The 14,193-nt window shown below is 36.7% G+C and overlaps 2 protein-coding genes across 2 annotated transcripts; both read right to left on the bottom strand.

Annotated features, from left to right (window-relative positions):
* Positions 1–6: 6 nt before the first annotated feature.
* Positions 7–7,194, bottom strand: LOC122061779 (mannan endo-1,4-beta-mannosidase 6-like). The gene is made up of 5 exons (XM_042625243.1): positions 6,539–7,194; positions 4,692–4,889; positions 1,777–1,899; positions 1,210–1,421; positions 7–790 (listed from the first exon to the last, which is right to left on the bottom strand). Exons 1-5 carry the CDS (start codon positions 6,920–6,922, stop codon positions 442–444), a joined length of 1,266 nt encoding a protein of 421 aa, XP_042481177.1. The 5' UTR covers positions 6,923–7,194; the 3' UTR covers positions 7–441.
* Positions 7,195–12,208: 5,014 nt separating this feature from the next.
* LOC122061913 (eukaryotic translation initiation factor 1A) lies at positions 12,209–12,999 on the bottom strand. The gene has a single exon (XM_042625468.1). It carries the CDS (start codon positions 12,887–12,889, stop codon positions 12,452–12,454), a length of 438 nt encoding a protein of 145 aa, XP_042481402.1. The 5' UTR covers positions 12,890–12,999; the 3' UTR covers positions 12,209–12,451.
* Positions 13,000–14,193: the final 1,194 nt, after the last annotated feature.

The raw sequence follows: 14,193 nt of genomic DNA, 5'->3' as shown, positions 1-14,193 counted from the left end.
TGGTCATCCTGGCAATCCCCAATTGATCCAAATTTATTGATACACCAAGTTCCATGCAGAATTATGACAAAGATGGCAGAAGCTCACTAAATGTTCTCTTTCTTGGTATATCAAATACACATTTGGCAATATTACAACAAAAAATCACATTTACAACAGTTTGCTACACTAACACCTTTGATGGAGCCAAAACCACTTGGATAATAAGGTTGGTCCTTCATATCATATATTCACAACAACAAATATGTGAGCATTTCATATAGAATCCGACTGAGCTCAAATTTCCCCACATGAACTAGATACTTCATTCTTCTCATAATAGATTCCCAACAAGCCACCAGTAGTAAAGATACGTCACTGGACTTTTAGGACTTCCTTTCTCATTTAGTACAGATGAACTGGGAATGAATGAAAATCAATTTAACAATTTCTATCATCGGTCTAATGGCTCAAGCAAGAATCTGCATTTTTAACGTTCCTGTTTGTCTCTGCTTTCTCCCATGCTACAAAGGAGAATTTGTCACTGTAGCTTTCCACTCCATCAACGAGTAACTGCCAAATTAAGGCTCCTGCTCCAGCTTGCCTCTTCTTTGCCGACTCATATACTTTATCATAAACCATCTTCAGTAAAAGATCTCTATCATTTGTTCCTTGTTTAGAGGTATGCAAGGAAAATCCAACCTCCATGAAAAGAACTGGTTTCTTCAACACATTCTCACCATCGCTTATGTGGTAATCCACCCACCTTGAAAGAAACTTTGTTTTTTTGTCCAGATCAGCATCATGGATCCTGCAAGAGGCACTCACTGTAAGATGTTACTGATATAAGAAATGATAGTAAAAGTATTTGATGAAACCAATCCACACTCCTCAATGAACCCTATTATACCCACCAATTTACTGATCTGAACCCTATTCTTTAGATGAGGCATAGTACAATATGGAAGATAAAAACGACGTGTTTGCAAGGGCCAATATGATCAACTCTTTCACCTCTTTCTTGAACTCTTCTTTTGTGGGTGCATCCAAGTTAAGTCTTACAAAACAAGTCTAAAATCCTCTGCCCTCTGAAAGGCTGCACCAAATTCAAGTGACACCTCACCTAAGTGAAAGTTTCAGATCAGTAAAGCAGGGTACACCTCCATGGTTAGGTTCATTGCAGACGAAACATCATTTGTTCTCAAATCAAGTCATAGAAAATTGGCTGACCAGCTATCAGGGTATGCATGAACAGAAGCAAAATCAATATTTTTGATTGCTGAGTTCTGTATAAAATCTGATCCAAGCGAGGCCGCCCATTCCCCAGGATTCACTTCAGATCTGTTGGTTGTTTCTGATCCATAGAACCCTTCAAGTCCAACGGTCACCAGATGATTTTGGTCCAAACTCTTGATAAATGTGGCCATCTCTCTAATCCAAGTCTGTCCACCAAAATGCATGAAAGCCCAAACCAAACATTAACAAATAGAAAAAGGAAATGAGAACATGTGTGAAGCATCAATTGGGGTAGCCTCAACAGACAATTTACCAAAGGGCATGGCAGACATGGTGAGGTGGAATACGCCATTTCCCCATGCAAAGATCAACCATGTCAGATGATTTTGACCATCCTTTTTCTTTCATCTTGAAAAGGAGAAATGGATGACAAATCATTGAGGAACTAACCTATCTGATAGGATGGTTATAATCATCCAATCGGGAGTATCTGTATAATAAGAGATCTTCAAAGTAAAATATGTAGAATGTCCTGAGGTTGGGGTTTGAATTAATTTGGACCTGAAGAATAGGAGCAGATGAACTAGACGTGCAGCGTGGCTCATTCATGAGTTCCCAAGCAAATACCGCTGGTTCTTCAGAATATCTCACACCAGTAAGTGAGTTTTTTCTGGTCACAATAGCCTGCAACATTTCAAAGAGAGAAACATGAAGTAAAGGTATATGAAGGGTATAAGAAGATGATGCACCTCTCATTCAGTGACTTGGAAATTTGACTAAAACTTGAAGGACATGGGACTATGGGAGTGGAGGCAACTTGGGGGGGGGTCACCGGGGTTGACTCAAAGAGTCAGGCCACTATTTCTAAAAATTTATAGAAGGGGAAAAAAAAAAAAAAAAAAAACACCGAGATAGCATGCTGTTAGAGTTCAACTTTGGTATAATCCCAGACACTTTCTATAATTGTAACTTTCTAATCAAAACAAGATCAGAATCGATACTTTAATTCTAAAACTAGTATTTCTCTGGCACCATAAATTCACTTTCATATTTGAAAGCACAGTACAAATGCAGAACAAATCATGATTTAATAGGTCATAAAGCACCCTAATGTCTTTTTTTTTGTTTTTTTACAAGATCAGAATCAATCCATTAATTCTAAAACTAGTATTTCTCTGTCACCATAAATTTACTTTCAAATTTGAAAGCACAATATATTTTTCCTTCAGGTACTAACCAAGCCTTTAGATCATGATTAAGGCTTCAAGTAATTCAAGTATCTAATATACATATTTTATAAATCAAATTTGAAATGGAAATAGAAAAACACACATTTTGAATCAAATGAATGGAAGACAAACCATATATGGTCGAAGCAAAAGAGAAAAATATGGGATCGCTTGTTTATTTTTTACTTCTCATGGGATTTTCCTGTGTTGAAAGAGGAACTATGGATTTCAAGGGCTTTAGGAGATAGATCCTTTTTCAGATCAGCAACAGGAAAATGTACGACTACATTAATAGTATGAAATCCATGGGAATGACAATTCCTAAAACATCAGGAGCAAAAAAGAGATCAAGTTGTAATTTTTTCAAGCATCCTTCAATGATCATGGTAGTGATCAAAGCTAAGGGAAGCCTACTAACTAAGACAATTTTAGAGGATGATGCAGTGATTAACAAGGTTTATCTATAAAGTACTTTGAAAGAACTCTCTGGTGGACCAAGTAACACTTTTTTTTCTTCTTTTTAAATAGTTCTTGGTTTAACAGAGCCTGCAACAAAAATTTGCAACACTCGGTCCATTGGCGTGTCTAATGGGAAGCCAAAGCAGTCATGGAATCAAGCACTTCACTCGGCAGAGTTGTGCATAAAAAATCATAAATGGAATTTTTCCATGACTGGACTTCCCATGCTTAGGACTGGAGTCTACTAAAGCTGGAAGACTATAGACAGCCATGATTGACTTCTAAAACTTATATTCAAAAGCACATTTCTGGGCATCAAATTAGTTTCAGACCGCACACTTGGAAGCATCACAATTTATCAAACAATAGGTGGCATTAAATGGATCTTCACCTTTTTTTGAGTTTCTCTATGTACATGATTAAGCTTTAGAAGGTTGTCTATATGTCTCTATGTGTCATTTTATCTGATGGTGTTAAGAGAGGAGTTTTCTGCCTTCTAACAAATTTACTTGAAGTTACCTAGCTGTTTACATCAGTAACTTGCTTTTCATCACAGATATGGCTATGTTATAATGCCCCATTCCTAAGCATGCAATGTAACTGTTTTACTCAAGGATGGTCACAAGTGGTAATGTAGTATGACACCTGTCTAAAAGAAAGTCCAGTATTGGATAGGATTTTAAAATTTATTTCTTAGCATCATTCATATCCCCATTCCTAAGCATGCAATGTAACTGTTTTACTCAAGGATGGTCACAAGTGGTAATGTAGTATGACACCTGTCTAAAAGAAAGTCCAGTATTGGATAGGATTTTAAAATTTATTTCTTAGCATCATTCATATCCTAAAAGAGTCCAATCAAATGGTTGATATTGATAATTTGACAACTATTCTATGTGTACAGAAAATGTAGGATATAGCATAAGTTAGATGCATGGATGTCCAGAGTTGTAAATCATTTTATGTTTGCCCACATTTCCCTTGTGAAATGTTCACTAGATAAAATGAACAAGCATTGCAAAAATCTAAATTTCAGAATAAGCTTAAGGAGTAGGAATGTTTGGAACATAGATCCTTCTTCAAGCAAGAAAGTAAATATAGAACTAAAATCACAAGTGATCCTAATCTAGGAAGGATCTAAAATTCTGGTTGAATAGAAAAGATGTCCTCCAATAGGCTTGGTTCTAGCTCTCAAAACACTCTCTCATAGCAAAGAAATAAAAGGAAAATCAGAAAATGAAGAGAATTCAATGGAGGGTTGAGAAGGGGGAAAAAGAACTAATGAATGGGCATCTCACACCTCAAGTTTAGGCATCTCACCTACGGCATCTCACCCAACTGCATCCATAGCACAACAACATAAGCCATGTTTTCTTTTTTCATTCATAAATTCGTGTTCAATGTTGTAGCCCTTTACAAACTTATATAGAAAACTCAAAACTGACTTAAACACTAAAAAGGAAAAGCCTAAACCAATCCCTAACTAACTGAGAAACCTAAACTAACTAGGAAACTAAAATAACAAAGAAAATAGACTCAAAACAGAACTCTAACTAAACTAATAAATTAAATCCCGTTTTCCTACTTTCTACCCATATTTTAGGCTCATTAAAGTCGCCCATAAAAAATAAAACCCTTGGGATCAAAAGCCCAACACATACATAACTCAACCCAATGCTTATTTGAAATAAAATAAGCCCATTAAGTGACTTATCTACATCAAAAGTACAATAGATTACTATAAATTAAATAAACCAATGATTCCATGTAACAGGTTCACAAATAAACCTTAATGTAATCCATGTAGTATCTCTTTATAGTTGGATGTGAAAAAAATGAATCAGTTGAGGATGAGACATTGACTCCAGCTTCTTGTGCCCAATTCACATACTGAGCTTTCCCACCGAAGGCATTCAGGTTATTTACTAGACTAAGGATTAACCTTATCTTGTGTCTCCTTGCTTCAGCTATCACAAAATCCAAACCCTGAAAGCAAATGGGGTCCGTCAATAATGGTCTAGGAGAAAGAATGGATCAGAAATCATAAGATAGTGACATTTAAAGTTCATATATCAAATATAAAAGTGAAGATGAAAATTATCGAGTGATCCAACAGGTAACAAAATGGAGTAGATTATATTGGGTGCAATGAAATTGTTGACATTACCATTGGCCTATGGAGCAGATATTACATAGAATGAGCAAAGCCACGGAAAAATTGCACGAATATAAAACTACATTTGTAGATATACCACTTTAAGCTGAAAAAGGATTAAGATGGTTACAAAATTAATAATGGTTAAGGTGCTTTTTGAAAAGAAGATAAACCAAATAATAAAAATTTAGGTTTTGAAATCATATCAAACTGTGCATAGATGATCAGAGGAATATCAACCTTGGGAAATTTTTGGGAGTTTTATATGTTCCATATAGTGTCAATTTTTTATCATCAATTATATTTAAAATTGATTTCATTAAAGCCACGTAATGTCCCTTCCATCATTGTGAGAAAACTGAAACTCACAAACATTAATTCATCAGTCCAAAATGTTAACTTAATCAGTAAAAAAAAAAAAAAAAAGAGCCAATCATTCGGGAGAACAGAAAAACACACACTGAAATTTCCATACACACTTCCTTTGGGTGTTTTAGGAGGGATAGCATTTAATCTATTGAGTTACTGGCAACCAAGAACAAAACCAGATATAACTTAATGGTTGACACATTCACCATAAGAAAATGGATAAGTCAAACAGAAAGAAAGAGGCAATTTGGAGGGTAAGTTATGGTTCATCCGTATTCTTGGTTGTCCCCATTAGTTAGGATCAAGCTTGCTTGAGATGAATAGAGTTGAGTTGTATTATTGGCTGTTCAGGTGGCTGATGAGGTTATCAGTCCAAATTTTAAGAGAACTTCATCAATTGGGACAACAGTAAGAAGTGCACAAATTGGACCCATCCCTTTTCTTAGAAGGCAAAAGGTTGAGTTGTCATAAGTGGGGGAAAAAAAAGCCATTGCCTCTCTCGCGCTTACATCTGTGTCAGCAATACTAGGTAAGTCCAGCAGTGCCATAAAGATGAAGTTTGGTAGGTTCTAGCTGATAAACCCAGGCACCATGACAGTTTTCTCCCTATTCTAGAAATCCTTAGGATCCTATTTCCAAGTCAGCCTGGCTCATGTAAATTTTGCTGCAAATGTTTAGAAAGTTCTGTGCACTTCTGTGTGAATACAAATTATATCATTCGTTCATTCCTTTGTTTTCAGAAAGACAATTAATAGCCTATTTATCACCCAGTGACCTTACTTTGGGGTCAGGAATTCATTAACTAGGCCTAGCTGCATCATAACCTTGGATATTTAGGGCTCAACTTGGACACCACTATCGAAGAATTTTGAAAATCCGAATCTCACCCATGTTTAGACATCTTCTAAACTAATAAGACAGGCTTAGTATCTGCCGTTTTCATGGAAAGGACTCATCAATGAAATGTTTCCCAAAATTGAAATTTCTCATAGTGGAAACAATAGGTAAAGCGAAAGATTCTAGAGACAATTGGATATAAAACTGAAAAGAACAGGAAATTCAGTATCAGTCGACAAAACGAAGCACTTCAGAATTGAAGGTCTCGATGTACCTGAAAGACCTTCTCATTGAAGAACCCAGGTGTAATCTGAAGAGCATCATGACGACGACCATCACTGAATGCCCAAGTCCGACAAACAGTCATCCCCATTTGAGACCCTCTCTTAAGCATCTCAGAAACCTTATATCTAGAAGTACCCCACACACTCTCCTCCATCAACCAGTAGGAATTCCACCCATTAACGTAGAATATTGATTGTTCTCCATTACCAACATCGATGACGAACTGGGTTGAGTTTGTGCCAACAAAACTCATCCTTGGCTGCCAGAGAATCGGAAATGCGAGCTTGTGGCCGAAGTTCAGATAAAGAAGAAAAGCCATAGACATGAGACCCAACAAGGGGTAAGCTCTTCTCTCCCTCCATAGAGATTCCATCCCTTCCAGCGACTTACCCAGACATCTACCGCTTCTGGGTTTCTGCAATTGGAGATATTATAACCCCACAAGCTGATATTGCTTGTAGCACACCACGCTTCAGTTTAGAAGGTGAACGAAGCCTCTGACCTTCCTAGCTACCTACTGAATATCCCTTCCCTTCATGGATGTAGATGATGCCCTTTCGCCTTCTTTGTTTGGGTCTTCCTCTCCCTTTCAATAGCAATTACATGCCTCGGGTAAAGTTTTACGCCTCACCCACCAGAGCACATATGGTCGTGATGATGAAATAGGTGTTACCGACAGATTGTTGAAGCGTGAAGGGACCCGTTTCAGCAAGGGACCCACTCTGAAACTTCGATGCACCTTGCCCTGAGACACAGTAGCTTGTGAAATTACCATCCTATCCCCAATTATACAGTGGAACTCCGTTCTTGACCGACTGATTAGCCAGACCACCTCTTTCGTCCATGTTGATGCCTTGCAATTTGCATGCTCTCATTGGCCGCTGGTGTAGGGGTTATACGATCAGGGGCGAAAACATCTTCCCACCCCTGTTGATACTCCTATTTAGGGGTGTCAACAGGTCGGTTAAGCCTGGTTTTAGTTTAGATTGAATCTGTTTTGATGTGATATGATTTTAATTTATCTTTGGTTTCTTATCTCGGTCCGTAAACGAGTGATTATGATTTTTTATCTGATTTGAATCCATTTTTCATACAAACTTATACAAAAGTATGCAAAATTCACTTTTTTATTGGACTGTTTTCGATTTCTTACCTATTTGATTTTGGTTTTGATTTGGGTTTTGAGGCGATTCCGATTTAGTTTTCGGTTCATTTGATTTTTTATGCGGTTCGATTTGGTTTTGGATTACAATACCCCAAACTGAAACCAGCCCAATAAAACTTCAGTTCAATTTGGTCTAGGCTATTATCAATTCGATCCGTTGTATATTGGCCAATGCTGGCATAGGAGCCACACTACCTTCAAGGAAACTTTCTCATTTTTTTATTTATGAAAAATCAATTAACCAATTTTCAGTTGACTTCAACTTAAAATATATTTTTTTTAGTATTAAGTTAGATTAGAAATGGTATTATCTTTCGAATACAACTAGTATGAGAAACAAATCGGAATCCTCTCATGACTTTTGATCACCTAGGTCATGCCCAAGTCACGTGTCTAGGCATTGATCCAACGACTATGGTTTTACCGATCAGAACAGAAACATTACACCCAAAACCATTAAATCAGAACCGGGACACATGTCCAAGTCACGTGTCTAGGCATTGATTCAACGACTGTGGTTTTACCGACAAGAATAGAGACATTGCTCTCAAAACCATTAAATTAGCACCGAGACACATATCAATCGCTCAAGTAACTATGGACCAACTTGAGCAATCAACACTCAAAAGAGGAGCCGAATCCATGAGAAGCCATCTAAATATGAACAACTTTGCTCATTTATGTATTGAATAATTAACATTTATCAATTTGATTGATGGATAGAATTCCTCTTGAATAAACTATATATAAAATTTGATGATCTATTTCAATCATAGAATCCATCATAATATTTTTTGCTGCTTAATCTTGAAGGATTATTGTTTTACAAACTATCCCCACTCAATTTGATTTTTTCGAACAATTTTAAAACCTTTTTATTCATTGATCCAAAAAATAAAAATGTGTTCATAGATTTTGGGCTCTAAGAAAGAATGTCATGTGGTGAAACAAACCGTGCATGTGGAAAACCATAGCCTCATGTCTACCAAAAAAGAAAGCCATTGCAACACCAGCAGTTTAGCAAATCCCAAAGAATTGATTGGCATGCGTACAATATTACATTTATAAAAAAAAAAATTGTATTGTTTTATGTTGAAGAAATGACTCATGGTTTATTACAGAGAATAGGAACACTATTCGTTAGTGTTCCCCAAGCCTACATACAATACTTAGGGTCGTTTGAAAACGTTTTTGCTGTTTTTGTTTCAAGAAATGGCAGAAACATAAAATTTCGTTTCTAAAAACATAAATGGAATTGAAAGTGCCTGATAAGTCATGTTTTTGAAAGTTGATAACAACCAGCTAAAGAATGACTACGGGTCGTTTCCAGAAACGGCTAAAACTTGTTTCGCCTGAGTCACTTCTTAAACCCTAAAAAAATAGCAATTTCTATTTCTATTTCTGAAAACAAGTGAAACGAAACAATTTTATCAAACGTTTTTTTGTTCCGTTTCTACCGTTTCTAAACGTGTTTCTTGAAACGTTATCAAACGAGCCCTTAATTTCAGGGGGATAAGGGCATCTTTTCGCAACCACCCTGAAAGCCGAAATAAAATCCCTAATTTCAAGGGGATAAGGCCATCTTCTCACAACCACCCTGAAACCAAGAGCTGTATCCAAGTGCAACATGAGCGGTGACGATAAACAAGCGCGATAGACAAGCGCACCCATGAGAAGGAGAACAAAACCCTCACACAAAAAATATATAAATAAGGCAAAATGATCGTGGTACGTGCAGAAAAATAGGAATGCAGAACGTTCGGAGCTCGGTGAATGTTCACGTAAGTGATATGATTGACACGTGTTAAATATGTTAATCCTGCTAACAGAGTTGTAAACAGTTACAACTCTGTTTAATATTATTAATATTTAAATAAATAAATAATAAAAATCCCAATATAAGTGGACTCCTCCTTTCATTCCGCTTAGAAATTTCAATCCTCTCTTTCTCTCTCTCTCTTTGCTTCTTCTTCAAGGTTGTTCCTTTCTTTCTTCTTCCTTTTTCACCACTCTCCAGTCTAGTTGAAGTTTTGTTTACCAATTTTAGTGAAGATTTGCATACATGGTAAATTCTCATAGGTTAATAATATCTACCTAATAAGTAATAATAAAATCCTAGATATTCAACAGATTTGTTTACTTTATAAATTCAAATTTATCTTTTGCCATACATGCAAACTTTATCGTCCAAATCCCTTCCCTGATGATTAATATGTAAACATGGTATTTGGATATTTGTGGCCAAGTCTCTCATATGCTCAGTGCCTGAAAATAGTAATGTTGATTTTTTTCTTATCTCATCCTATTTTGAGAGAGAGAGGACTATGGCGACTGTAGAAAGAAGGAACAACGTTGAAGAAAAAGCAAACTCCTATTTTGAGAGAGAGAGGACTATGGCGACTGTAGAAAGAAGGAACAACGTTGAAGAAAAAGCAAACAGAGAGAGAGAGAGAGAGAGAGAGAGAGAGAGAGAGAGAGAGAGAGAGAGAGAGAGAAAGAAAATCGAAGGAGGAGTCCGCTTATATTGGATTTTTACTTTTTATTTATTTATTTATATAAAAAAATATTAGACAAGTTAAGTAACCACATCTGTCATCTCTTCATCCTAAAAACTAAGAATCAAGTACAATATAAAAAACTAATAGATGGTTTAGATTAATCTAAACATAAATGGACGGTTAATATTAAAAAAAAGTGAAAATAAGATTGCAATACGTACATCCAACTCGAATATTATAACCTTTTCATCAAGGAAAAAAAAAAACCTGTACCATTGTATCGGCCAATCCATAACGTTCATTACCAATGATCGATGCCGATGCCACAAATCCAGACAAGTGCGAGAATAAGGAGAACTATTTGATTCTTCTGGTAGAGCTGTAAATGGAAGAAAATGCTTGAACAAGAACCCAAATACTCATAAGAACACAAGCCTTAGGGCCGTTTGATTTTGTTTCTCATGTTTTTGTGTCTAGAAATAGTAGAAACGGTTTTTACCGTTTTTGTGCCAAAAAACGATTTTTAGAATTGCAAAAAAGTGTTTGATTTTTCTGTTTCCCAATACGTTTTCAACAGTGTAGTCAAGTTCAAGACATGATTAAAAACACGACATTGTAAGAATGCAACTCACAAGTGAAGACATGACGTTGGAATTGTAAGTATGCTTAATGGATATAAGCTTCAAAAGGATAAAGACAATCCGAAACTGTGAGCTTCACACAACCAGGTTAGAATCCTTACATTTGGATAGCGAAAAGTTTCAACAATAGATTGGGATTTAAGTATGTCGAGTGAAGTATCAGAATTTTCATAATTTTTATCACTCCCATTTGTTTCTAGAAACAAAAAAACAAATCTACTTGTTTCGCCATTCCTGTCTCCAAACACAGAAATAAGTATAAATTTCTATTTCTGTTTCCAAAAACAAGTGAAACAAAACAAAAAAAATCAGACGATTTTTGAGTGTTTTTCCGTTTCTAAGCGCAGAAAAAAGAAAAACAAAAAACCATTTCTGGAAACAAATTCAAACGGGCCCTTAGTTGTAATATCACAAGTTCACAGCTCCATCCAAACGGTTAATCATAAGAACTAAAAATTTCAGACTACTAAACTTGTGAGAAAAATGTCTTGACGACAAAATCTTAACCGCAGTTCTCTTGAAATCTAAGATAAAAATGGCTTTTTCTGAACACGGAACATTCATGGCTGGACTTCCTAGACACCTTCGATTCTCAAAATTCCATGAAGCTCCGACTCTAGATTGCTTGGTGACTGCCATGTATATGTACACACACCTCCTTGCTTAGTGACAAACAAAATAGCAGAACCTAGTAATCATACAAACATGAAGACAATGAAGAATGCACAGAGGAAGAAGTTCAGACTGTTCAGTGCCCACAATTTTGACAATCCATCGTCCAAGAATCTATGTTTACATTACCAATAATTGCTCAAATTCTTCATCTACCCCAGAAACAGTGAAAATCAACTTCAACCCATGAAAATAAAATCAAATTAAGAATAAGAACCACAGATTCCATCAACCACATACTAGCGTAACTCCAAGTTTTACACCTATCTCCATCAAGAGTGGAACAGGAGAAGCTCAATTCCATACAACACAAACTATCCTAATTCCAACACTAGCACCTATCTCCAACAACATCTCAACCAGAAGTCAAGTTAAACAAATACTGTTTCACAGTCCCTCAACGAAATCGAAAACCCTAATTCCACACACCATATAACAGCCTAGCACCAATACCACACCTACCTCCATCTCAATTCAAGTAGGGCTCAATATTTTCGAGAACACCTAAATCCACGAAATACATACTAGGCAAACTGCAGTACCACCCCTCCCCAACATCGCTTCTACCAGAAGAAGAACAGGTAACCAAAAACTATAAGCTTTTATAATTATTATGCAAAAAAGGAAGATTAAAAATTCCGTACAACGAAAATGGATAGCAGGCACAGAGCCACAAATAAAAGTAAGGAAATTGATAGATCTAATGGTATTCCATTCCATCCTATTCATCTCGGAAACCCTATTTCAATATGTGCCACCATAAATAAATTCGCACCAGGTAGAGTGGGAGGCGGGTGGTAAAAACCCTCAAATTTAACAACAGAACACGAACCCCGTAAGATTCATCCTTATAACAATTTATAGTTAACATATTTAACGGAGGAAAAAAAAAAAGGAAGAAAGAACGAAGAAGATAATCCCAAACCCTAGATTTTATCGATGTCCTCGTCCTCAAAATCAATATATCCATCACCAGCACCGTCATCCTCCTCGTCGATTCCACCAGCGATACCCTCGTTGAGACGAGTATTCTCTGGTAGCTCTCCGTAGGCCTTCAACAACCTTGCCTCATCGGGCATATACTTGAGGATCACATCAGCTTTATCGTCCTGATAATCACGAAGACCAACGAGTATTATATCGCCAGCAGCGATCCAGACTTTCTTGTGCATCTTACCTCGAATATGGCAGAGACGTTTGGTGCCGTCAATACACATAGCTTCACACCGGCCGTTGCCGAGCATACGAAGAACCTGAGCGTATTCTTGTCCATCTTCTTTGAAGACTAGCTCACGCTTCTCATCATCGGCTTCGTTCTTTCCTCTCTTCCTGTTTTTACCTCCCTTTCCCTTGTTCTTCGGCATCGCCTGCTTCTTCTGCTTGCTACTACTGCTGCTTCTTCTTGTTCTGCTTCAAACCCTAAATCGAGAAACACTAGTCCTTTCTAGCTTTCTTTCTATTTCTATAAACGCTGAATCGATCCCCTATTTATATAATGCGAGTGGCGTTCTCCTACTCCTAGTCCTAGCAGGATAATGTGTTCTAATCCTACGGTGATACTTGAGCCCCGTTAATCTGTTAAGTCCTCCTACCAAACCAGAGAGAGACAGAAGAACGCCACCCGGTCGTGTGCCTTTTACACCCAGACTCAATGGGTAATGAAATGACCATTTCACCCCACAGTCAATGCTGGCAGCTACACTGTTTTTGGTTCACACATTGGCACAGGAACAGTGGTGGCCACGCTTTTAGACTTTTTTTTTTTCTTGAAAAGTTTATAGCTAAAAGGTTCTCCAAACTGCCAGGGTAAGATCAATTGATAATGTTCAAGGTTTTAATTTATGGTATTAGAGTTAGTATACCACATCATCGACATTGGTACTAATATCAATATTGATCGGCTGTATTGATCTATTCCAGTCTATAAGGATCGATTTTAGTAATAAAAACCACATTTTGATTGGAAAAAAAAAACACTTTTTGATTGTATTGGGTGATATGTATCAATATCGATTACCATCAATACCGCTACACAATGGTTGAATAATATTAATACTTAAATCTATATCAGCACTCTCTTCATCTCACTCCTTCATATGAAATGACCTTATTGTCCTCTCATGTGCAAAATCATTTTGTCTTACCTCATTAATGCGTCATTTTATGTTGCTTGGTGTGAAAATCCTCTCCCTAAAAAGATAAATCATTTAGTCATGTCCAACTTTTTGATCATGTGGATCCAATTCATTGAGACAATTCTAATCCTACATGTTTGCATGAATCGCTTCCCGTAGATTTTTGAGAAAATAACCGCAATCGTGTCAAAGTTTATATTTTCCTCCCATATGAGGTCTTTTTCACTAGACATATAACTCTCTCTCTCAATACAAAAACAATGAGAAAATAGGAACGCCGCCTTCAACTTTGCCGTCAGTAGGAAAAACCCAAACTAATCCAAAACAAAATAAAACAAATTAAAATTGAAATCTAGGTCTACATAGGCATCCCTCAATAACCCATCAGATGAGCTTTTCTTATTTCTCTCTCTTTTTGACCACGTGGATTTCATATAGATAACAATCCTCATCTGGATACCGACATTGATGTGGCGTGGAGATTCTCTCCGCGTTTGTGTGGTAAGAAACCACTTTTATTGAGAAAATATTTT

Source organism: Macadamia integrifolia, chromosome 14 (genome assembly GCF_013358625.1).
Source record: "Macadamia integrifolia cultivar HAES 741 chromosome 14, SCU_Mint_v3, whole genome shotgun sequence".
In the NCBI taxonomy this organism is placed as follows: Eukaryota; Viridiplantae; Streptophyta; class Magnoliopsida; order Proteales; family Proteaceae; genus Macadamia; species Macadamia integrifolia.
This window is presented reverse-complemented; position numbering and strand designations above follow the sequence as displayed.